The 25,741-nt window shown below is 39.3% G+C and overlaps 1 protein-coding gene and 1 non-coding gene across 10 annotated transcripts in view; both read left to right on the top strand.

Moving 5' to 3' along the window:
- Positions 1 to 25,741, top strand: part of POC1B (POC1 centriolar protein B) — a 105,129-nt gene extending 79,388 nt beyond the window's left edge. For all 9 annotated transcript variants that reach the window (XR_015164809.1, XR_015164810.1, XM_086403793.1 and 6 more), the window contains 2 exons: positions 20,179 to 20,397; positions 24,184 to 25,741. Coding sequence is in view for 7 of the 9 variants with exons in the window: in XM_086403793.1 (XP_086259919.1) it covers positions 20,179 to 20,397; positions 24,184 to 24,288 (324 nt within the window). In the remaining 2 variants the exon portion in view is untranslated. The remainder of the gene's footprint in view (positions 1 to 20,178; positions 20,398 to 24,183) is intronic.
- Positions 7,314 to 7,416, top strand: LOC147371378 (U6 spliceosomal RNA). Its single transcript, XR_015165025.1, has one exon. It is a non-coding gene; the product is annotated as a U6 spliceosomal RNA (small nuclear RNA).

Raw genomic sequence — 25,741 nt, 5'->3', positions numbered from 1 at the left:
AGGAACAAGTCTCAAAAGCTTGCTCAAACCCGTAATATTTGGGGTTTCTTTCTAGTGATCTGAGACACTTGTACAGCTGTGCACCTATTTGTAGGACCCAGACTGTCTCCTCCAACCTTCCTTTCTCTCTTGCTGCTGCTATTGCTCAGATCAGAACTACCCACAGTTACAGGGATCCAGTCCCACCACGCTCACGGCTCCTTAGACTCAGTTCCCATCTCGTCTTAGGGAGTAATTATGTCCTGTTCGTGGTAAACCTTGTCCCCATAGGTGAAATGTGAAGACATCTCCTAACTCACTTGGAAATTTCTTATTTGACGCTACAGGTTCAGTACAGTGAAACTGTGCCCTATTTTGCCCATTCTTTAAGGTTGATATTATGTGAAATAAATTCATGTTAAATGACATTTAGCATTAGACAAAGTACCAGAGTAAATGTTATTCTAAACTCAGAAAAATACATTTTAGGGATAATAATCATTTAATGAAATTTCAGGATGAAAAATAACTACTCATTTTAAGCATTGTTTTAAGATACAGTGAAGACAGTTTTGTGCTTTGAAAAATCAGTTGAAACTTTGAAGAATTTGACTAAGAAATTAAGTCTTCCAGATTTGTACTTTTAGAAAATTCTGTGTACTCTCTATAAAATTCAGTACACAATAAAATTACTGGAAAAAATTCAAGCTGTTAGGATGATGAGCCCTGGGAGACGCTGGCTGTTCGGTTTTCCGAGGAGCGGCTGCTACTGGTGGCCTTTTTGCAGATATATTCTTGTCACTGAACACTGGCCCTAGAGAAGCTCAGCCATCAATATGTCCAAGTTTAAAAAAAAAAAAAAAAATTCAAGCTGTTAAAACTATTTTAAAACTTCTTTCTTTTTCAAGAAATAGTTTATGTATATTCTGTGATTTATAAATGCCATAAGGCTATAGCTGTTTTACATTTGACCACTCATCTATCAGAGAGTCACACCCTCTTCCTCCCAACTCAGGGAAAACAGCCTCTGTCTGACATACAATTAAATGACATGAAAAATTTTAAGCAAATAATATGTTTTTAAAAAATCGCCATTTAGACAATTGAGTATACTGCTGCTGCTGCTGCTGCTAGGCCACTTCAGTCGTGTCCGACTCTGTGCGACCCCATAGACGGCAGCCCACCAGGCCCCTCTGTCCATGGGATTTTCCAGGCAAGAGTACTGGAGTGGGGTGCCACTGGGTTCATCGAACAGAATTGAGAAAAAAAATTTCTATTTAAAGATAAATTATCTCTTCCCTGAAGTATACTTGAAACATTTTATTTAAAGAACAACAGTCTTTCCTAAGGTATTACATGATTAATATTTTAATCAAGCATTAAGGTCTTATTATTTCTGTTACTATGTGCAATGACTATTTTTATGTACTTATTAGTTGAGAGAAATGACATTCCTGGGATTTATCTCAAACTATGTTTTATTTGTTTATTTTTAGTTTTGCTTTGGCACTTTTTCCAGGCAGTTCTCTTGGCAACAGTGGCAATGCTTCTGGTTGTCATGTTTTATGCAATTAAACTTTTCCATTATATTCCACTTCAAAACTTATTTCATGTAAGTGTTCTAATAGCTGTTGTATCCAGCTATTAACCTATATAATTTTTCTACAGTATTATTAATCAAAATTATTTTCCTAAATGTAAAAAAAATAAATTTTTTGAGAATCTAACAATGAATTTTGAATGGAAAAAATTCAGAATGTACTGAAACTTTTTGTCAGTGCAAAAGACAGAGGAGGGAGACTTGGATCGGACCACATTAACCAGGATTTGCTTTTTTCCTCTGCTTCTTATACACCTAGCACAGGAAAATCTGGAGCACTAGTAGCCTGTGTATATGGAGGATATGGCCAACCAGCTTGTTAGAGTAGAAAAACCAGTGCATATGGAATTACTCTTCTGCCATAGCTCTGCAGACCCTAGATGAGTGAGTCTTGGCAGGAATAGAAAATCTTACAGGCTGCTAACCACAGATGAGCTGTATTTCTGTAGGAGCTGAGCTCAGAGTAGTGAACCTTGTGGTGTGTAGCATCCTGAAGGGAATGACTCAGACTAAGTCAGGGGCTGGCTCAATAGACACTGTTCGTTCATTTTTCAAAAAATGAATATGCCAGGAACTAGCTAGGAATAGGGGGGGGAGGGGGAGGAGGATGGATATAGGTTATTATAAGCCAAAGCTATCATGGAAAGTTACATGATACAGCGAAAGTAGGAATTGTGCATTTGATTGAGTCAGGAGTGTAAGTGAGGTAGAATCAGAGAAAGTTTCCCTGAAAAAGTTGTTGGAGCTGAGATACAAAGCCTTGCTATTCAAAACGTGTCCATGGTATATTTGATCATCACCTGGGAGCATCTTAGATCTATGCAGAGTCTTGGGTTCCATCCCAGGCCTTTAGAGTCAGACTCTGCATGTTACAATCCCCAGGTGTGACTTATGTGTACATTGAGATTTGAGAAGTGCTGGGCTAAAGCTTCAGTAAGAGTTGATGTGAGGACATTAAGGACACTACAGGCGTGTTCTAGACCAAGGGTATTGTACATGCAGAGACTTTTGGGGACCTTGGTATGCTCTAGGGACTGAAAAGATAGCTGGAGCGAAGGGATGGATGGGAGAATGTGGTGCCTGGGCAACCAAGAGATGGGTGTTTCCAAGAAGATGGGAGTGTCAACACTGCTGAAAACTAAGAGAAGAATTTTTAAAATGACGAATTTAGCAGATGTCTTTGGTTACGTTTTGGAAAACACTTTCAGTGGACTAATACAAGTGCAAGCCAGTATGAAGTGGGTTGAACAATGAGTAGAGGGGGCAGGGTGAGCAAAGAAACAGCTTAGTTCAGTTGAGTTCAGTAGCTCAGTCATGTCTGACTCTTTGTGACTCCATGGACTGCAGCACGCCAGGCTTCCCTGTCCATCACCAACTCCCAGAGCTTACTCAAACTCATGTCCATTGCATCGGTGATGCCATCCAACTATCTCATCCTCTGTCGTCCCCTTCTCCCACCTTCAATCTTTCCCAGTATCAGGGTCTTTTCCAGTGAGTCAGTTCTTTGCATCAGGTGGCCAAAGTACTAGAGTTTCAGCTTCAGCATCAGTCCTTCCTGGATATTCAGGAATGATTTCCTTTAGCATGGACTAGTTGGATCTCCTTGCTGTCCAAGGGACTCTCAAGAGTCTTCTCCAACACCAAAGTTCAAAAGCATCAATTCTTTGGCACTCAGCTTTCTTTATAGTTCAAATCTCACATTCATACATGACTACTGGAAAAACCATAGCTTTGACTAGACGGACCTTTGTTGGCAAAGTAATGTCTCTGCTTTTTAATAAGCTGTCTAGGTTGGTCATAACTTTTCTTCCAAGGAGCAAGCATCTTTTAATTTCATGGCTGCAGTCACCATCTGCAGTGATTTTGGAGCCCCCAAAATAAAGTTTGTCACTGTTTCAATTGTTTCCCCATCTATTTGCCATGAAGTGATGGGACCAGATGCCATGATCTTAGTTTTCTGAATGTTCAGAAAACATTCAGGAGGAGACAGCTAGAAGATATTAATTTTTTACTCAATATATATGTTGTGCATCTATTATATACCAAGCAATGAGAATACACAGATGAAAGACAGTCCAGTAATAGTGATAAATACCTAAGTTGCTATGGGAGTACATCAGTAGAGTGGTTAAATAAGAAGTGTGAGTGTGTGCATGTGTGTGCTGCTGCTAAGTCACTTCAGTCGTGTCTGACTCTGCAACCCCATAGACGGCCTCCCACCAGGCTCCCCCATCCCTGGGATTCTCCAGGTAAGAACACTGGAGTGGGTTGCCATTTCTTTCTCCAATGTAGGAAAGTGATAAGTGAAAATGAAGTCGCTCAGTCGTGTCCGACTCTTCGCAACCGCATGGACTGCAGCCCACCAGGCTCCTCTGTCCATGGGATTTTCCAGGCAAGAGTACTGGAGTGGGGTGTCATTGCCTTCTCCAGAGCATGTGTGTAAGTGCTAGAAAATTAGAGTGTGTGTGCTCAGTTGTGTCTGACTTTTTGCGGCCCCATGGACTGTAGCCCGCAAGTCTCTGTCCATATGATTTCCCAGGCAAGAATATTGGAATGGGTTGCCATTTCCTTCTCTGGAGGTCTTCCTGACCCAGGGATCAAACCCGTGTCTCCTGCATTGGCAGGTGGATTCTTTACCATTGATATACCAGAGAAGCCCAGAAAATTAGGGTGGGGGACAGAAAACTTAAATCAGAGATAACTTCCCGGAATGGGTTGAAATTTGAGCTGATTCTTTAGGGATTTGCCTGCCGTTATGGAAAACACACAGTTCAGTATGTGTATGGGTGAGAAGGCTTGAAAGGGGATGGCAAATTCTGGGAACCATGAACATTGCTGCTTGGCTGTGGGGAACAGTAGCCGACTCTTGGGGCTGAGGAATAGCAAGAGATGAGTCAGGAGAGAAAAGATGAGGGTGGATCATGAATGATCTTGAATGCCATTTGAAGGTGTTTGGATTCACCCTAATAATTTTTGGCAGACCACTGAAAGATTTTAAGCAGGAGAGTGGCAAGAGCAAATTTGGATTTTAGGACAGTTACTCTAGAGACATGATAAAGGAGAGGTTAGAGGGAGGTGAGACTGGAGGCATGAACATGAGGAGGCAAGTGCAATAGTGATCCAGATGCAGGGTGGGAGGTGTTTGATCTCCAGCAGTAACGTGGAGGGGAATAAAGAAGAGAAGACTGAACCATGAGATCCTGAAGAGAAAGAGTTAAAATTCTGTTTACTGATTAGACAAGGAGGAGAGGCAGGAGTATAGAATATCTCCCAGTCTGAAGCTCCTAGGTAGATAACGGCACTGAGAGCCCAGGCTTGGATATGCAGCATCCAGGCAGAATCACAGATCTAAGAATCTCTAACTGAGTAAGATGTAAGGTCCCACGGGATGATCCCTAACCTGGGTCTCCATACCAAATACGGTAACGATTTTGATAGATGATCGGCAGTAATCTCATCTCATTCATCCGAAGGAATCATTAGACAACTGTTTGAATAATGCTGATTATTTGGTAAATACTGTAACTGAAACATAAAGCAGGTAAAGTGGGTTGCATTTAATGGCGATAAGTAGCAGTGTGCTCTGGTGGTGTCATGGCTTCCTCTTTAAGGAAGTAACTTTAAGTAACTTTCTGCTTACTCTTCTGGGTATGTGTTTAGTGCAAATAAATTTTCATGATTCTTAACCACTCTTTTTATAAAGTTACTGAATCTAGTTTATATTCTCTTTGACTCATGATGGCATGAAAAATATTTTTGAACTTTATATTTTTGAATATGAATTCTCCTGGACCATGTTCCCCATGGTAATTTGTTAAAAATACAGTCATTTTCAAAATTAATGTTTTAAATTGAGGTATATTTTATGTATGATATTGTGTTAGTTTCTGATGTTCAGCAAAGTGATCCATTTACATATTATATATTTTTTCAGATTCCTTTCCCTTAAAGGTTATTTAAAATACTGAGTATAGTTCTCTGTACTATACAGTAGGTCCTTCTTAGTTAGCAATCATGGTTGTTATCCTTTGGTTTCTGAGTTTCTTCTACCAGCAAAATTAGGAGCAAAACACCTGTACCTTTCTACACTGTAAACATAAAAATGTAGGAAAGAAAAATATAGTATGTCTATCAAACAGTAATACATGGCATCTTCAGTTATTTATAATGAAGTGTTTGTTACTGATTTTCTACTTATAAGCTCTCTGTCCTGAATGCCAGAGACATGGGTTTGATCCCTGGGTCGGGAGGATCCCTTGGAGTAGGAAGTGGCAACGCGCTCCAGTATTCTTGCCTGGAAAAGTCCATGGACAGAAAAGCCTGGTGCGCTACAAGTCCATGGGGTCACAAATTGGACGTGATTGAGTGACTGAGCGCACACACATTCATTTATTTATTCAACTGCCACCAGCCCTTAAATAGCCTATTAATTAGAGAAACCAGACATAGGAGAATTTTTTAATCTTTGAATATAATGGATAGAAAATTATCTTTAATTCAACAGACTTTATTAATTATTTTATGTATGCCTTATACAGACAGTACTCACCAAATGGTCAACTATCTAAAAGAAGACGAGATATGCCTTCTGTCTTATAGAAAGGTGCAGTTCAGATTTTAGCGGAAGCAGGGGAGGACACAATATGATAATATTGATAATGATAGGTAATTGATTACAGACTACAGATTAAACTCTTTACCAGTATTCTCACAGCCACCATATAATATAGCCCAATAAAATTTTCTTCATTTTACAGATGAGGAAACGAAGGCTTAAAGAGGCCAAGGAATTTGTCCAAGGTCACACAGTCAGTACACAGAAAAGACCAAACCCAAGTTTGTGTGACTTGATGCCTCATTCATATAGTGCCATATTATATGTTAGCATGGATCATTACACAGTATTACAAATAGCAGAAATGGAAGGGAAAATGATAATTGCCTTTCAGAAACAAAATTTGAATTTTTATAGAGATTTAGAACAGGGACAAATTGCATCCTTTTGGGGAAGATGAGGAATGACTTCATTAATTTCCAAATGCAAATTGAAATCAACTAATACAAAGTGCACTGTGTATACCGAGATCACACAGAAAGCTCTCACTCTCTGTTTTTTGAATGATATAATGAATAATAAATAAAACAGTGGTTCTCAGTACCCAGCTGTGAATATATATTCCTGTTACAATCACAGTTGTCATTAATCATACTAGAATGTTCACATTATGCTAGCTGGTGAGTAGAACCATAAATAAATATAATATTTGCCCTCTAAAAGATGTTCTATAAAGCTTGCCAGTTTTCTGAATGTAGCTTTGTTAAATGATTGGATGAATTCCTGACTTAAAATTGCTTCTTTATAGTATTAAAACACAGTGAGGAAGCTAGTCTTATTCAAGTGAGCAAAGCATGAACCATGAGTTATTTTATGTGTACAATTAAAACATGATTTTTCACACACAGCTTACTTCTCCTGAACTTGGCACTTGAAGAGTTTTAAGGAATAGTAGATAAGCTTGTAAAAAAATGTCAAGGGATGGCATTATTTATCTCAGGGAGTCAGCAAGCCCAGGAAATAATTTTTCAGAAATTTATTCTAAATAATCCTTTTGATTCTGTGGTAATTTTATGTTTCAGAAACAATGAGGATGGTTATTTGAGGAGCACGTTTGGCTTGCTGGGTTGGTTGGTCCTCTGTGTGCGTTACCGTGATACTAAAGTGGTGGTGGTGTATTTGCTTTTGCAGCACATATACTAAAATTGAAAAGATACAGAAAATACTAGAGTGGCCTCCACAAGAGGATAACATGAATTTATTAAATGTGCCATGGGTTTTGGAATATTTTATTTGTAGATAGGGAAGCTCAAGATCATAAAGATGTTAGATTTCCCCAAATAAATGTACAAATTCAAGGTAATTCCAATACACATCCCAGTAAGATTTGTAATGAAACCATAAAGTTGATTTCATGGCATATATGGAAGAGCAAAGGGCCAAAAATACCCAGGGCAATTTTGAAGCTCTTTGAATGTTGGGGACTCATTAAGCTCTAAGAATGAGCTTCCCTGGTGGCTCAGATGGTAAAGACTCTGCCTGTGATGCCGGAGACCCAGGCTTGATCCCTGGGTCAGGAAGATTCACCTGTAGAAGGGAATGGCTACCCATTCCAGTATTCTTACCTGAAGAATTTTTTGGACAGAGGATCCTGATGGGCTCCAGTCCACAGGGTTGCAAAATCGGACACAACTGAGCGACTAACACACACACACACACACACACACACACACACACACACATGCACACACGGTATTGTTACAGGGTGAGACAGAGTCCACAGTGGGGAACACATAGACAGAACCACACAAATGCGGATGGTTAGTATATGAAAGGCCTGACTCTCTGGACCCGTGAAGATGACGTAGACACTAAAGCGACTGTTCAATAAATGTTGCTGGGATGGCTAGCTATTTGGAAAAAAATAAAATTATGTTCTTACTTTTAACCACAAACAAAATTAATAACAGATGGGTTAAAGCCTTAAGTGTGAAAAACCATACCTGAACACTTCTAAAAGAAAACAGAGGAACATATGTGTATTTTGGGTAGGCAAGGATTCCTTAAGCAAAATATAAAATGTACAAGTCATAAAAGAAAAAGTTTAATAAATTTGACTACATTTAAAGCAAAAACATCTGTAAAAATATATCCCATAAAATAAAAGTGAACCCAATCCACAGAGTATGGGATGCATTACACATATAAACAAAGTATTTACATCTATAACATATCAGGAACACTTTTTTGTTTATTTTATTGAAGTATGCTACTGCTAAGTCACTTCAGTCGTGTCCAACTCTGTGCGACCCCATAGACGGCAGCCCACCAGGCTCCCCCATCCCTGGGATTCCCCAGGCAAGAACACTGGAGTGGGTTGCCATTTCCTCCTCCAATGCATGAAAGTGAAAAGTGAAAGTGAAGTCGCTCAGTCATGTCCGACCCTCAGCGACCCCATGGACTGCAGCCTACCAGGCTCCTCCGTCCATGGGATTTTCCAGGCAGGAGTACTGGAGTGGGGTGCCATTGCTTAGTTGAATTAAAATGTTGTCTTAATTACTGCTGTACAGCAGAGTGATTCAGTTATGAAGTCTGTTCTTTCTGTTCCTAATTCTGTTTCTGTTTCATAGGTAGGTTCGTTTGTGTCATATTTCAGATTCCACGTATAAGTGATACCATGGTATTTGTCTTTCTCTTTCTGACTGACGTAGTATGATATTCTTTAGTCACATCCATATTGCTGCAAATGGCATTGTGCCATTCTCTTTTATGACTCAATAGTATTGTGTGTATGCACCACATCTTATTTATCCATTCATCTGTGAAAGGACATTTAGGTTGCTTCCTTGTCTTAGCTATTGTGAATCGTGCTGCTATGAATGTAAGTGTGCATGTATCTTTTTGAATTATAGTAGTTTTGTCTGGATATATGTCCAGGAGTGGGGTTGCTATGTTACATGGTAATTCTTTTTTTTTTTTAATGATGGCCATTCTGACCAGTGTGAAGTGGTACCTACCTCACTGTAGTTCTGATTTGCACTTCTCTACATGAGGCACTCTTAAATATTAATTAGAAAAAAGAGAAGTAGACCAACTAAACAGTGGACAGAAGACTTAAATAGGCAATTTGCAGAAGAATGATCAATATACACGTAAAATATGCTCAAGTCACCGGTAATCAAAGAAATGCAGAATAAAATTAAAACGTTGAGAAATCATTTCCTGTCCATTATTTTGTTAAAGTTTAAAATGTCTGTCAAATATTTTTGACTCTGTAGAAAAAGGGGAGATTTTCTTCTGCTCAGGGAAGAGTAGGTTGACCCCACCATTTGGGAGAATATCTGGTAAAACTATGAGTCTAGAGAAACTCACCTTCCTGTGTACTGGACACATTTATAAGAGTGCTTACTATGGAATTCAATGCTAGTTACCAGTACAAAGGATACATAAATTGTGGAATAATCCATCAGTGGAATGCTATTTGGCAATGAAAATAAGTAAAGCAGACTTATCTGTAGCAAATCCATCAATATCGGTTAACAGAAACTACTAAAGAGACCTAATATAATACTGTTTTATGTGAAGCTTGAATACATGCAAAAGCAATATGCTATTTAGGGATGTCAGCTTATGTGATAAAAGTAAAGGGCATAGCTTGGGGTGACAGACACCATATTCAAGATGGTGGCATCCTTTAAGAGGGAGAGGTAGAGTATACTTTATTTCTTAAGGTTGGGGAGAGGGTTGCTTTATTATTCTTACACCTTTTCACTGAATTTCTTTAAAAGTTGATTACAGTTGATTTGCAATGTTATGGTAATTTGTGCTGTACAGCATAGTGGTTCAGTTATACATATAGATACATTCCTTTTCCTATTGGTTTCCGTTATGGTTTATCATAGGACACTGAATATAGTTCCCTGTGGTATTCAGTAGGACCTTGTTTATCCATTCCATATATGAGTTTGTTTCTGCTGATCGCAAACTCCTGAGCCGTTCCTCCCCCACCTTCTTGACAACCACGAGGCTGTTCGCAATGTTTGTGAGTCTGTTTCACAGATAAGTTCATTTATGTCCTATTTTAGATTCCACATATAAGTGATATCATGGTATTTGTCTTTCTCTTTTTGACTTAACTTCACTTGGTATTTTCATTGAATTTTAAGAGCAAAATTGGAACTTAAAAACATCAGTTATTATGAGATGAAAAGAGAAGGATTCCAGATTCATTCAGAAATGTTAGTGTTGCAGTGAGGTTACATCTCTTATTCGTGCCTATATTAATTTCACCAGATGGTTGATGTGCGTACAGAGAAGGGCAGCTTTCTGAAAGATGAACAGATGGGGTTTTTTTTGAGACATGATGTGGGTGCAACTAAACCAAATGTGGTCTTCCACATCAAACTTGAGTTTTTGCAAGGTGTGATCCTTACCTGAATGTAAAACATCTCTTAAAGCAGTACATCATTGTACAGTATAAGCTACTACCTGCCTCAGAATTTAGATTCACACACACACACACACACACCTTTTTTGAACAGAGTGAGGTATCGCTATAAATAATGGTTGATTTCTACCCTAGTCATTTCAGCAGTTTGCATAAAATGTTCTTGTTGATTCTTCAGGAAAGAGATAATAAGAATAAATCCCTTACTCTGTAGGCCTTTGGGGTATAACAGCAGGATTTACAAAGATGTAATAACTATGTGTTTTCTGTTTGGAATTTACAGAAAGTTTTATTGGTTTTATATTCATCTAGAATACTGGGAATAGCATTTTTAGTTTTATATTAACTCAGAAGAGAGAGTTCTAATTCTAGTTCATGGACTACCTGCTCTCTTTCTCCACCTCCCCTAGATAATTCTGGGTAGTGCTTTATCATTAATTAAGAGTTATTTGATACAGTGCACGATTTGAGACTCAGCACCGGGCATTTGAAGACAAATATTCTTTTAAGGGATTCATAGCTTATGTTTGCCTAATCATGAAACGTGGAAGGATATTTTTGCACAGATTTATTTTTCCTAGCTCTATCCTACCTATTCATGGCTTCAAAACTAATAAGCTTCTCTGGAGTTGATAGTAAAGATTAAAAACAAAGACAGACAGATTTATGGCCTTGGCTGTCATTTCCAAGGGCACCGAATTAATCATTCAGATATTCTAGTTGATAGCTGCATTGAGGCAGGGGTGTTTTTCAAGTCTTCTGACAAAAATGAAATTTCCAATTTGGTTTGAAGAAGAGAAATCAAAGCCCTCAGTAAAACGTTATCCCCAAAGCCTCTTTTTTCTCTCTTTGAGAAAAAAAAGATGTACGATTTTTCCCAAGGGATAAACAGAAGGCTTTCTCAGCTCAGCGAATTTAGTCTGGGAGACACAAATTTCACATGACATTCTCTGATTCTATCCTAGAAATATTTTTAAATCAATCCGACTGGATCAGATAAGTATGTTCTCACAAGGATGTACAATACACTGTGCAGATATAAAGTAGATGCGGTTTTCTCTTTCAGGATGAACAGCCTTTTCTTCCTAAGGGCATTAGAAACTGAGAACGAGTCCTGCCTGTGTTGTGGCCCTGTGACAAGCCCACACAGGTGACTCCATAGCTCTGTGTTCTGTTTCTCTGATTGACCCATCCACACCTTGGTTAACACTGGCTTTTAATCTCAAGGCAAGAACCAAAGACAGAGCAACACTCTGACTCACTTCTGAAATACCTCTGTCCTCTCCTGGTCAGGATTCTCAGATGAACTCAGTAACTGTCTGAATCCTTTGTGTTGACGGTAAACTCAGTGTAAAGCCTCCCACTCCCTGGCCACCACTTCCTCTAGTCTTCTGGTTTTGATCATTCATCAGCCCCAGAAGGAGCTCCAGTCCACCAAGCCTCTGTCTTTTCATTGCTCACGTTCTGTGTCTGTGTGCACGTCTCTTTATGGGCTTAGATTCTATAGTCATCATCATAGCCACGCCCTTGCCCCCTTTCTCTCTCCATTGTCAGTTCAGTTCATTTCCGTCTCTCAGTCGTGTCTGACTCTTTGCAACCCCATGAATCGCAGCACGTCAGGCCTCCCTGTCCATCACCAACTCCCGGAGTTCACTCAGACTCACGTCCATCGAGTCAGTGATGCCATCCAGCCATCTCATCCTCTGTCGTCCCCTTCTCCTCCTGCCCCCAATCCCTCCCAGCATCAGAGTCTTTCCAATGAGTCAACTCTTCGCATGAGGTGGCCAAAGTACTGGAGTTTCAGCTTTAGCATCAGTCCTTCCAAAGAAATCCCAGGGCTGATCTCCTTCAGAATGGACTGGTTGGATCTCCTTGCAGTCCAAGGGACTTTCAAGAGTCTTCTCCAACACCACAGTTCAAAAGCATCAATTCTTCGGCGCTCAGCCTTCTTCACAGTCCAACTCTCACATCCATACATGACTACAGGAAAAACCATAGCCTTGACTAGATGGACCTTTGTTGGCAAAGTAATGTCTCTGCTTTTCAATATGCTATCTAGGTTGGTCATAACTTTCCTTCCAAGGAGTAAGCGTCTTTTAATTTCCTGGCTGCAGTCACCATCTGCAGTGATTTTGGAGCCCAAAAAAATAAAGTCTGACATTGTTTCCACTGTTTTCCCATCTATCTCCATTGTAGTCACCCCAAAAAACTTCAGCCTGATTAAATTTTTCTGCCAACTCTGTACACCCAAGCAACTGAAGTTGACTAGCCAGCCATGCTGACTGACTTCCCCTTAAATTTATTCATACAAAACTCCAGGAGCGCTCAGTACTGCCTAGCAATCCATTTACTAAGCGGTTACCTCCTCCCTGTCCTGTGACATCAGCGCTCTCTTTCTGTTTGATCTTTCTCATCAGCACACGTTTGTAATGTAGTTCTCATCTTTCAAAAGCAAAACTTCATTTGACCCCTCATTTATTTCCAAGTCCTGTCGCATTGCTCTGCTCTCCTTTTTGGCAAAACTCCTTAAAAGAAAGGCATACATTCAGTCTTTCTGCTTTCCTTTTCCTTTTTTCACTCTTCTGAATTCACTCCAGTTCAGCTTTTGCCCCCACCAGTCCACTCCTGTCAAGGTTCCGGTGGGTCAGCCACATCAGTCTTTCTACAGGACTTGGTCTTGGTGGCCACTGCCTTCTCCTTACTTGGCTGCTGGTCCAGCACCTCTCCTTCCACATGAGCCGCCAGTCACCTTTCCTGCTCCTTTCTTCCTGCCTTCTAAAGTCTTTGCAGTTACTCTGTTTGGTTCCTAGACTCATAGCTATAAAGAGTCACATGCCTCACAGCCCAACTCCAAGGGAACAGAAGCTTCTGCAAGTGGTGCCCTTCCAGACCTTGCCGTATGTACCTCTTCACCTGGCTGTTCATTTATATCCGTTGTAAAAACTAGTAAATATATGTATGTTCTATGCTGCGTGCTATGCCACTTCAGTTGTGTCCGACTCTTTGCAACCCCATCGACTGTAGCCTGCCAGTCTCCTCTGTCCATGGGATTTCCCAGGCAAGAATACTGGAGTAGGTTGCTGTTCCTTTCTTCAGGGAATCTTCCTGGCCCAGGGGTCAAACCTGGGTCTCCTGTATTATAGGCAGACTCTTTATGACTAGCACCATCTGGGAAGCCCATATATATTCTGATAATTCCCAAATTTATATCTTTAGCCCCAGGCTCTCCACAGAAATCTAGATTCATGTATTTCCAGTTATATCCATGACTTTTCCCTTTGGAAATCACATAAGCATCTCAAACTTAACATGCCCAAAATTTATTCTCTACCTTTCTTCCCATTAAAAAATGCATCATCAGTGGTGCTAAATTATAATGTAACACCTTACCCAGCTTTATTTTTCTTTATAACCTTTGTTACTACCTGAGATTACATCACATATCTGTGTATTTACCCACTGGAATATAACCCCATGTCAACAGGGTCTCCTGTTTATTCACTTCTTGTATTAGGCAGAGTAATGGTCCAAAAGGTGTCCATGTCCTCATCCCCAGCAACTGTCAGTATGTTTCTTTGCATGGCAAAGGTGTTTCCCAGGTGGCGCTAGTGGTAAAGAACCTACCTGCCAATTCAAGAGACAGAAGAGATGCCAGTTCGATCACTGGGTAGGGAGATCTCCTGGAGGAGGGCATGGCAACCACTCCAGTATTCTTGTGTGGAGAATCCCATGGACAGAGGAACCTGGCAGCCTGTGGTCCATGGAGCCACTAAGAGTCAGACACAACTGAAGCCACTGAGCACGCAAGCAGGCATGCACGTGGCCAAGGGGCTTTGCAAATATGATCAAGTTAAGGATCTTGGGATGGGGAGATTATCCTAGATTCTGGTCCAGTGCAATCACAATGGTCCTTAGAGGGTGAAGAGGGAGGCATGGGAAGTAGAGAAGTGGAGATCAGAGTGATGGAGCCTAGAGCTGCAAATGTCAGCATCCTCAAGGAGCTGGAAAAGGCAAGGATAGATTCCCTCCCAGAACCGCCAGAAGGAACTCTGTGGGGAACTCTGCTGACACCTTGACTTTAGCCCCATAAAATCGATCTGGACCTTCAGAACTTTAAGAGAGTAAATCTGTGTTGTTTTAAGCCACTAAACTTGTGGGTAATTTAAGTCATGGTAGGAAACTAATATACTCCTATATCTCTGGCATCTAGAATTTTCCAGACCCATAAGTGCTAAAATAAAACAATCTTGTTTGAATAAATGGTATATCTTCATTGTTTTAGATACCATATAAAGATAATTGGAGTTTCTAATCTTGATTCTGAATGTTCTCATTGAAAATAAATGATCCATTCTTTCTTTGAAAAGTAGCCTTTGCTTTTATTTTTGTCCAGGCAAAAGATATTTTTTGTTATCCTAGTCTATTTCAGGCAGGCATTTTATAAGAGAGAGAGTAATGTGCGTGTAGTGACTTAAAAACTCTCAGAATGTCAGGAATGGAAAGGACTTTTAAAGGGCATTCAGTTTGAATTTCCTGATCTGATGTTTGTATATTTCTCACAATATCCCTGACAAGTGACCATCCCAAGTCTATTTTAGAACCTTCGGTGATGGGAAACTCACTTGAGCTGGAGGGGTCAAGACCACTTTTGGGTAGACTGTTTTCTGTTTTATTTTCTACTTACAGAATTAAAGCAAAACTAGCAATGTGAATTATAAGCCCAAACTGACTTATTTTAGGGCTTCCCAGGTGGTGCAGGGGAAAAGAATCCGCCTGCAATGGGGAGACTTGGGTTCGATCCCTGTGTTGGGAAGATCCCCTGGAGAAGGGAAAGGCTACCCACTCCAGTATTCTGGCCTGGAGAATTCCATGGACTGTATAGTCCATGGGGTTACAAAGAGTCGGACACGACTGAGAGTCTTTCACTTTCACTTTACGTGTGAAGTGCCTCCTTTTGCGTTCATGCTTGTCAGAAAATCCTTATGCTATTTCACCAGAAACCATCAAATATACTTTTAGGGGATAAAAATCAAGCAGTGATTTTCAGGTAAGTGATAAATGCTTATATTGCTCCCTCATTGTGCCTGTGTGTGTGTGTGTGCGTGCTCATGTCCGACTCCTTATGACCCCATGAACTGTAGCCCACCAAGCTCCTGTGTCTGTGGAATTTTCCAGGCAAGAATACTGGAGTGGGTCGCTATTTCCTTCTCCAGCAGATCTCCCAAACCCGGGGATCAAACCCACATCTCTTGTATCTCCTGCACTGGCAGGTGGATTCTTTACCAACTGTGCAACCTGAGAAGAGACTACACCCTTAGGAGGCATTTAAGACTAAGTTTTAGTAGAGAATGGTATTATCCTAACTTTAAGTTTATACTTCTCCCCAAATACTGTCAAATTATTAATATTTGCATTTTGTTGATGGCTCAACAGATGCAGGACAGTCAGTTGAATTTAGTTTAACAAATGTTGAGCCCAGTCTGTGTCTCACACTCTATGCTAGGCACCTTAGGAAGAAAAATGACCAAGTTATGTCTCCTAGAGAGTAACCCTCACAAGCTGCTAGGGGATATAGACACGAAAACACAAATAGAACAAGAAGCGATAAGTGCTCTACTGATGGCACAAAGACTTATGAGAGTGTATGGTGTTAGAAATGTTCTAATTTCATTCTTTTACATGTAGCTATCCAGTTTCCCCAGCACCACTTATTGAAGAGACTGTCCTTTCTCCATTGTATATTCTTGCCTTCTTTGTCATAGATTAATTGACCATAGGTTATAAGTTTATTTCTGGGCATCTGTCCTGTTCCATTGATCTATATTTCTGTGTCTGTGCCAGTACCATATTGTCTTGATTACTGTAGCTTTGTAGTATAAACTGAAGTCAGGGAGCCTGATTCCTCCAGCTCCATTTTTCTTTCCCAAGATTGCTTTGGCTATTCAAAGTCTTATGTGTTTCCATACAGATTAAAAAAAAAATTTTTTTTTATTCTAGTTCTGTGAAAAATGCCATTGGTAGTTTCATAGGGATTATATTAAATCTTTAGATTCCTTTGGGTAGTATATCCATTTTAACAATATCAATTCTTCTAGTCCAAAAACATATCTTTCCATCTGTTCCTGTCATCTTCAGTTTCTTTTATCAGCATCCTAAAGTTTTTGGAGTGTGGTACAGGTCTTTTGCCTCATTAGGTAGGTTTATTCCTAGGTATTTTATTCTTTTTGAAGTAATGGTGAATGGGATTGTTACCTTAATTTCTCTTTCTGATCTTTCCTTGTTAGTATATAGAAAGGGAAGAGATATCTGTGTGTTAAGTTTTTATCCTGAAACTTTACCAAATTCACTGTTGAACTCTAGTAGGTTTCAGGTAGCATCTTTAGGATTATCGACATATAGAATCATGTTGGGCTTCCCTGGTGGCTCAGACAGCAAAGAATCCTCCTGCAATGCAGGAGACCCGGGTTCAATCCCTGGGTTGAGAATATCCCCTGGAGAAAGGAATGGCTACCCACTCCAGTATTCTTGCCTGGAGAATCCCATGGACAAAGGAGCCTGGTGGGCTACAGCCCATGGGGTCACAAAGTCAGACATGACTGAGTGACTAACACTTCACACACAGTTATCATATCACCTGCAAACTATGACTGTTTTATTTCTTTTCTAATTTAGATTCCTTTTATTTCTTTTTCTTCCCTGATTGGCATGGCTAGATCTTCCAAAACTATGTTGAATAAGAGTGGCAAGAGTGGACATCTTCATCTTGTTCTTGATTTTAGAGGAAATGCTTTCAGTTTTTCACCATTGAGAATGATGTCAGCTGTAGGTTTGTCATATATGGCCTTTAATATGTTGAGGTAGGTTCCTTCTATGCCCACATCCTGGAGAATTGTGTTTTTGTTTTTGTTTTTGTTTTTTTTTAAATCATAAATGGATTTTGGGTTTTGGCAAACGCTTTTTCTACATCTATTGAGAGGATCATGTGGTTTTTATTATTCAATTTCTTAATGTGGTATATCACACTGATTGACTTGCAGACATGGAAAAGTCCTTGCCTCCCTAGGATAAAGCCCACTTGATCATGGTATATGATCCTTTAAACGTATCATTGGATTTGCTTTGCTATCATTTTGTTGAGAATTTTTGCATCTGTGTTCAGTGATATTGCCCTGTAATTTTCTTTATTTGTGGTATCTTTGTCTGGTTATTGCTTCCCTGGTGGCTCAGCTGCTAAAGAATCCGCCTGCAATGAGGGAGACTTGGGTTCAATCACTGGGTTGGGAAGATCCCCTGGAGAAGAGAACAGCTACCCACTCCAGTATTCTGGCCAGGAGAATTCCATGGACTGAATAGTCCATGGGGTCGCAAAGAGTCGGACATGACTGAGCGACTTTCACTTCAACAATTTGTCTGGTTTTGGAATCAGGATGATTGTGGCCTCATAGAACAAGTGTGGGAGTGTTTCTTCTTTTGCAGTTTTTTGGAATCGTTTCAGAAGGATAGATGTTTCCTGTTTTCCAAATATTTGATAGACTTCAGCTATGATGCGTCTGGTCCTGGACTTTTGTTAGAATTTTTTAAAATCACAGTTTCACTTTCAGTACTTGTGATTTGTCTGTTCATACTTTCTATTTCTTCCTAATTCAGTCTTGGAAGATTGTACCTTTCTAAGAATTTGTCCATTTCTTCTAGGTTATCCACTTTATTGGCATACAGTTGTTTGTAGTAGTCTCTTATGGTTCTTTGTATTTCTGTGGTGTCAATTGTATTTTTGTCAGTTTAATTAATATGTATTAGTCCTGGCGTGTTCCTCCTTGGGTTTATCTATTAATATATGGAACTCTCTGCACTTCCTGAACTTGTGTGACTGTTTCTGTTCCCAAGTTAGTTAAGTTTTCACCTGTTATCTCTTCAAATATTTTCAGACCCTTTGTCTCTTCTTCTAGGACCCCTATAAGGGGAATGTTGGTGCATTTGATGTTGTTTCAGAGGTTCTGAGAGTGTCCTCATTTCTTTTCATTCGTTTTTCTGTTCCACGGCGGTGATTTCCACCCATCTGTCTTTCAGCTCACTCATTTGTTCTTTTGCTTCATTTGTTGTGCTATTGATTCCATGTAGTGTATTTTTCATTTCAGTTATTGTATAGTTCAACTGTTTGTTGTTTCTATTTTCTAGCTCTTTATATTTTCTTGTATCTTCTTGGTCTGTGCCCCCATTCTTTTTCTGATATCATGGATCATCTTTACTATCATTATTCTGAGTTCTTTTTTAGGTACTCTGCCTATCTCCACTCTGCGTAATTGTTCTTCTAGGGTTTTATTTTGTCCCCTCATCTGGAACATATTTCTCCATCATCTTACTTTGTCTAACTGTCTGTGATTGCAATTTCTGTTTCACAAACTGAAAGATTGTAGTTCCTCTTGCTTCTGATGCTGCCTCCTGCTGGGTGTGTCTGGTCTAAGAGCTTTGTGCAGGTTTCCCAGTGGGAGGGCTGTGTCATGGTGTGTGTTTAGAGGTGGCTGTACATTCAGGACAACTTTAGGCAGCGTGTCTACTGATGGATGGGGCTCCCTCTACTTGGGAGGTGTTCCCAAGACGTTCCCACCTTGTTGATTGTCTGTCATGAGGTGTTCCAACACTGGAGCCTGTTGGCTGTGTTCTCAGTGTGAAAATGGCAACCTCTGGGAGAGCTCATGTCAGTGAATATTCCCCAGTATCTCTGCCATTAGTGTCCTTGACCCTACAGTGAGCCACAGCCCCACCTCCCCAGGAGACCCTCCAAGACCCTTAGGCAGGCCTGGCCCAGGCTCCTATGGAGTCACTACCTTACCCTGGCTCACAGTGCATTTGAAATCTTATGGGTGCCCTCCAAGAGTGGAGTCTCTGTTTCACCCAGTCCTGTGGAGCTCCTGTACTTAAGCTCTTCAAAGTCAGAGGCTCCTCCTTACTCCTGATGCCAGACCCCCAGGTTCAGGAACCTCAAGTGAGGCTCAGAACTCTCCCTCCTGTGGGAATACCTCTGTGGTTTAATTATTTAATTATTGCCCACCCAGTGGTTATGGGATTTGACTATATTGAGAAAGCACCCCCTTCTACCATCTTGCTTTGTCTTCTTTTTCATCTTTGAGTGTAGAATATCTTTTTTGATAGGTTTCAGTCTTTTTTGTCAATGGTTCTTCAGCAGTTTATTGTAATTTTGGTGTTTCACTAGAGGACTCAAGCCCAAGTCCTTCTATTCTGCCATCTTGTTCCTCCCCTCAGAAATCAAATAATAGTTATCTTAACTGATGTGACTTTTAAAATCAAGAATTAGACAGCATTTAACAACCCGTTTAAATGTATAACACCTCATCCTTTAGACAGATATATACAACATACAAACTATATTTCACTGAAAAAAAATCAAGGAAAATTGTGAATTTCCTCCATTCTCTTTTTTAGCCTTTTTTTCCTCTTGTAATTTGCAGTAGTTGAAGATGAAAATTAAATGCAAGTTTGGCTTTTAAAAGAGGAATATTGAAACTATATATATATTTAATATATAATTTTTAAAGTTTGGAAAATGTAACTCTTCCCATCTTTTCTATGGTGTCAAAGACAACGGAAACAACTGTTAGAACTCTACCAGACAAGGGTGAAGAGATCTGCGGGTATTTCTTGAATCCTTCTTTAATGTCATCAGAATGTTCACCTACAATTTTGAAAAAGAAAACAGAAGACATAAGCGACCTCCCTTCTGAGAGTCAAAGAAGCATACCGCTTGCTGTGACTGATGCGTTAGAGCATATTATGGAACAGCTCAATGTTTTGACACAGGTGGGTTGGCATGTTTCACACTTAGAGGTAAGATGTACAAAATCCTGGCTACAGCAGGCTGCAGAACTAGCAGAGCAGCGTGGGGAGACTTTCTTTCTTAGCAAGCTCAAAGGTGGTAGTTAACAGAGCAACACGTGCTCTGCTGAGGTGCTCTAGGTCTTGTGGAGGCAAGGTCTGAGCCCATGCGTATGTAAACGTGTGCATACGCAGACTGTACTATATCTGGCATCTGAGGACCAGAAGGGAGGGGAGGAGACAGTGACGAAATATTGGGGTACTTCATGCTATAAATCTGATTCTGGACAGTAATGTTTTGCCCTAAGAATTTTCTAATGCAGTGTATTTAGATTTTGGATATTATCAAAGAAATATTTAAGGCCAAAAGAAAAAATGTATTGGGATTAATCCTTTCAGTTAGAATGAAATATTGGCAATGCTTTTAGTTTTCACTCTGAGGATAATTCCCTCTGTCCAATGTATAACTTCCCTCATTTCAAAGCTTCTTACGGGACACTCTGTTCTGGAGATGAGGTTTTCACATTCCCCCTTTAGAATATTACCCAGTCTTTTTTTTTTTTTTTCATTGATGCTAAATTTTAATTTATTTTTTACTGCACAGGATGACTTTCAGCATTCATTATTTTTTACCAGACTGTATACATCCTTTTATTAAATTTCATTATATGGTCATGCTTATAATGAATAATTTTACAGTGAAAAGGAAAGACGTAATGGCTTAATCCCTTTTAATTACATTTAAGCAATTTTTTAAATTTATTTCTTTTATTGAAGGATAATTGCTTTACTGAATGCCAATTTACCTTTGCCAAGAAGGAATACAATGAATCTTAACACACCAAAGGTCTTCCAACTCTTGGTCAGGAAATTTAGATGTCATTTAATGGAAGCAGTGTATTAAAATGGATACATCAAAGGTTGTCCTTCCAGCTTTCCTTGGTGTTTCTTTTGAATAAGTCTTATCATTCTTTGATAAATAGGATGAGGACACTAATATTTGTCAGAGCAGATGCTGTCCCAAGTTATACAGAAAGAAGCTATGACATGAACTAGAGATGTCAATTACTTTCCCAGAATAAATATTTTGAGTTGAAATAGCTCTTGTATAGAAGTTATCTTGCATATAAGTTAATGTACAGTTAACCCTGGCTGTACATTATAATCGCCCAGGCAATTAAGAATCGTCCAGATGTCCAGTTCTCATCTCCAGAGAATTCAAGGTTTTGGCATGGGTCTTTTAACTTTCCCTTCTGGGTTTAGAGCCAGTAATTAAAAATGTTACCCTTTAGATAACTTCTCCGAACCTTGGAGTTAAGGGACATGGATATGAGTCGTGACAGGTTGTGGGAACAAGTCTTGTGAGACCTTGGAGTCATAAGATTTGTTCAGTGAAAAATCATAGGAAAATCACCAATTTTTGCTTTGCAGTATTGTGCTGGAGGTGACTTTGTGTTTATCAGACGTCTCTTGCCTTTAAAAGGCAGTTTTTCTCTCACCCTCCTGCCAGCTTTAGTTTTGGGGCCTGTTTCCGAGGGCCCTGGCTCCGCACGTGCTGGCTTCCTCACTTGCCTATCCCATTGAGTGGCAGGTCCTCTTGCGGGTCTTTGCATCCTCTGCTCTATCAGCTTTGTGACCCATTTCACCTTTTTCCCTGATTCAGGGTTAAATGGATCACTTTAAACTGTATTGAAAGTCTCTACTTTTTTAACTTTGAAGGACTGACTACCCTTCAAATACGAAAGAAGTGAAAAGCAGGCACAGCACACTTGCAAAATGGGAACAGTGTGAATCTGTGGGCGAATCAAGTGAAATAAGCACATTCTGGTTCACTTCAATTACAGATGACTGAGTATCTCCTAACCCTGTGGCAATGTTTATAATTCAGTACAGATTGTTTTGGGTTGGCCAAAACGTTTGGGCTTTTCTGTAAGTTATAAGATGTTACAGAAAAACTCAAATGAGCATTTGGGCCAACCCAACAATATCACTTTCTCATTATAATTTTTCAGACAGTAGGTAACTGGAGTTAACCAGTGTTATAGGTGTTGATAATATACGTATCAAAAGCTTTTGCTTTTTGCATTATGATTATGTAAATATCAGGCAAAATGCTTGGAGCATAGTAGGCCCCCAAGAAATATTAGAAAGTATTATGAGCATTGCTGTTAATTTTGATCATTAACAGTAGTGTAGTGTTGTGCTGGAGGTGACTTTGTGTTTATCAGACATCTCTTGCCTTTAAAAGGCAGTTTTTCTCTCAACCTCATGCCAGCTTTAGTTTTGATTGGCCTATTTCCCAGGCCAATCATAACAAGTCATGATCTATAGTATGGAATATGAAAGAAAAAAAACTATTAAATAATAGAAAAAAAAAAAAAGAACAACTGATTACTGTCAGAAACTGATAGGGAATCAATTCATTATCTTGAAACTTATTGACTAAAGTAACCATGAATTTATGCTGCTTTTCCTGTATGAACTGTACTTCCAGGCAACCAAATAATATATGAGAAGTGTATTTTGTAAACCATCCCAACTAATAAATGGAAATAGAATGTCATTGCCCTGTAAAGAAAGAATAGACTTACCGAGGGATCTAGCCTGAGTCTTATCAAGCCTTTGAATCCCGTTTCCAATTTATATAAAATACAGAAAGTAAAAGAACAGATTTAACTGTATCTGGAGCACACAGTCCCTAAAATCCAGTCTGGTAGGGAATCTACAGGTCAGATGGCCTGAGCCTGTAAATAGACAAATTATAAAGAAAATAAAGCAAGGAAGTGGGTAATCTGCAGATTAAATGGGTAAGATAAAGTTGTAGTTTCTAGGGATGCATACTTGAAAGATAAAGCCATAAAAACATGCAGATTATTCGTATAGTGGTCAGGATAGTGGCTGTTAAGGGGAAGGTGCATGCAAGGCACTAGCTCTTGACCTGGTGCTGGTCACAAGGGTGTTTTTCTCATGAGAATTCATTGATACTTTTTAGTGTGCAATTTCCTGAATCAAGTTTATAGTGAAGTTAAAAAAAAAGAATTGAAGTAATCGATAATCACAATTTAAAAGTAGCCGTGTGTGTGTGTGTGTGTGTGTGTGTGTGTGTGTGTGTGTGTGTATAGTCATATACTCACTTACTAGCCGAAGGAGTTAGAATAGCTAAGATTTGTAAAGTCTTGTTGTGCCAGGCACTAGCTTAAGCATTTTACATCCCTGATTTCGTTCAGTCTTTCTACCAACTCTGTGAGGTGCTGTTATCATCTTCTGGGTGCAGAAATGAGTGGCAATCATTATATTTTCAAGGTAAGCTAGGTATCCAGCTGTCTAGGGTAATATAGATATGGCCCATATGGATTGATTGTGGCAGAATGACCAGTGATGCCATTTAAGTAGTAGTGGTGCATGTGGCATTCCGTCCCACTTCCCACATTCCACATTACCTGGGACACTATTTAACATGCCTCATGTGGTCTCTTCTCTGGCATCGATGCTTTAGAAGATCAGACTTTAGAATTGTCCACAGAGGCTTGATCATTTATTCCTTTTTTCTTAAATGCTTCCTCTTTTTCCCTTTTCCTCAAACGGCTTGGCAGTGCTTTGTCCTGTGGTGGGTTGCAGAAACGGAGCAAGTTCTGGAGCTCATTTCTGAACCAACCTCCTGGCAAGAGGGTAGGCATTACAGTTCTGAAAAAGATCAGTGCAGAGATTATCACCATCATTCTCACCACCAGGTCACCAGGCCCTGATGACTTTGTCCTCCTTTTTTTGCAGACTGTTTCAATCTTGGAGCAGCGACTGACTTTGACAGAGGATAAGCTGAAAGACTGCCTTGAAAATCAGCAAAAGCTTTTCAATGCAATTCAACAGAAAATTTGAACAGAAAAGTATGAGCAGAGGCATGAGAAATGAACACATGTACGTATACTCAGGAAGGCAGTACCAGCTGCTTCATGCAACGCAGCCATGTGCGAATTGGCATGGCATTTCTTAAAAGGGTGAGCAACAGAACAAAAGGCAGAAAAGGCAGAATTAAGGACCAGTTTAAACATACCAATCAATGTCTAGGACTAATTCAAATCATTACTATTTATGGTTCCAGTAATAAAGTGATAAGCATTCAAGTGGCTCTATATTTCCCCCCCATATTATTTTTTAAATGTTAGTTTTTGTTAATAGTTCAAATCCTGCCAGGAAAATAACCAAATCTTTGGATTTCATTTTGATTTCAAATTGACCATGTTCAGGCAATTCCTTCAACAATTAGTGTACTCTTTAGTGAACTGTACCCTTAGGGTGAAATAATTCACTTACCTCTAAAATAGCATTTTATGTGCAGAGAATGAATTAATGATCTGACTTGTATTTCCCAGTTTAAAAAATTTACTCTTTCTTACCTATGCCATTTGATGAAAAGATGATCTCACAAACTCTCAAACCACAGAATTTCCACAGCAAGAATACACTTATTTTAATTAGCAACAGCACATACAGGACATATGGCAGGGATTTTGATTTAATTTACGGCATATATTGCTTATTCTTTGACCAACCTGAAAGAAAATGAAGAGTTAGAAATATGTGACGTGCACGTATCTTCCGTAGATGAAGGCACTAAATGTTTTCAGTTATATCCAAACCTGTGATATCAGTTTATGAAGATTAAATTAGTGCAGAATCCTCAAAACCCAGAACCATGCAACAGCATTACTTAAAAATATACACACATGTGTGTTCACATGCTTCAGGAATGTTTAGGGTGATTTTGGTACCTGAATGTAAGGACTTTAAAAGAACATTTATTGGCATCATTGTCTACCTGTTTCTTTTAATTGTGATTTGAAACAAAATGAAAATGAGTAAAACATTCTAAAAGATCTTGGTTATAATTTAAGAATTTTATCTTAAACAAAATAAGAGATTAAATTGGAAAAAAAATGAATTTATCTTGCATTTCTGTTAACCTATATCAAAAACCGAAGGTGGAAGAAGACGGGCCGCATTTATGATACCTGCAGGCATACCCTGGGGAAAATACTATGTTTTGGAAAAGAAAAAAGTCCTATTTACGTACGGGTCTATATTGAGAAATTTCTCAAAGCCATTTCAATTGTATTTATGAGGTGGTTTTGTTTTATCATCCCTTGTGTTTTAAGTGCCTTTTTATACAATACTAAGTAGGAACTTCTAGACCGTTTCAAGCGTTTATAAGACTAAGTGGCACTGTATATTTTATAACCTCGTTGAGAAGACTAAGAAATGAAATGTCATACCAATTTTTGTTTACTTTTTTATTCTTCAAACAATAAAAGACATTTTACCTTTGAAAAAA

This window comes from Bos grunniens, chromosome 5 (assembly GCF_055505025.1).
Source record: "Bos grunniens cultivar Pamir isolate PY7600 chromosome 5, Bosgru_T2T1.0, whole genome shotgun sequence".
NCBI lineage: Eukaryota > Metazoa > Chordata > Mammalia > Artiodactyla > Bovidae > Bos > Bos grunniens.
Note: the sequence above shows the minus strand (reverse complement) of the source record. Positions and strands in the feature narration are given on the sequence as shown.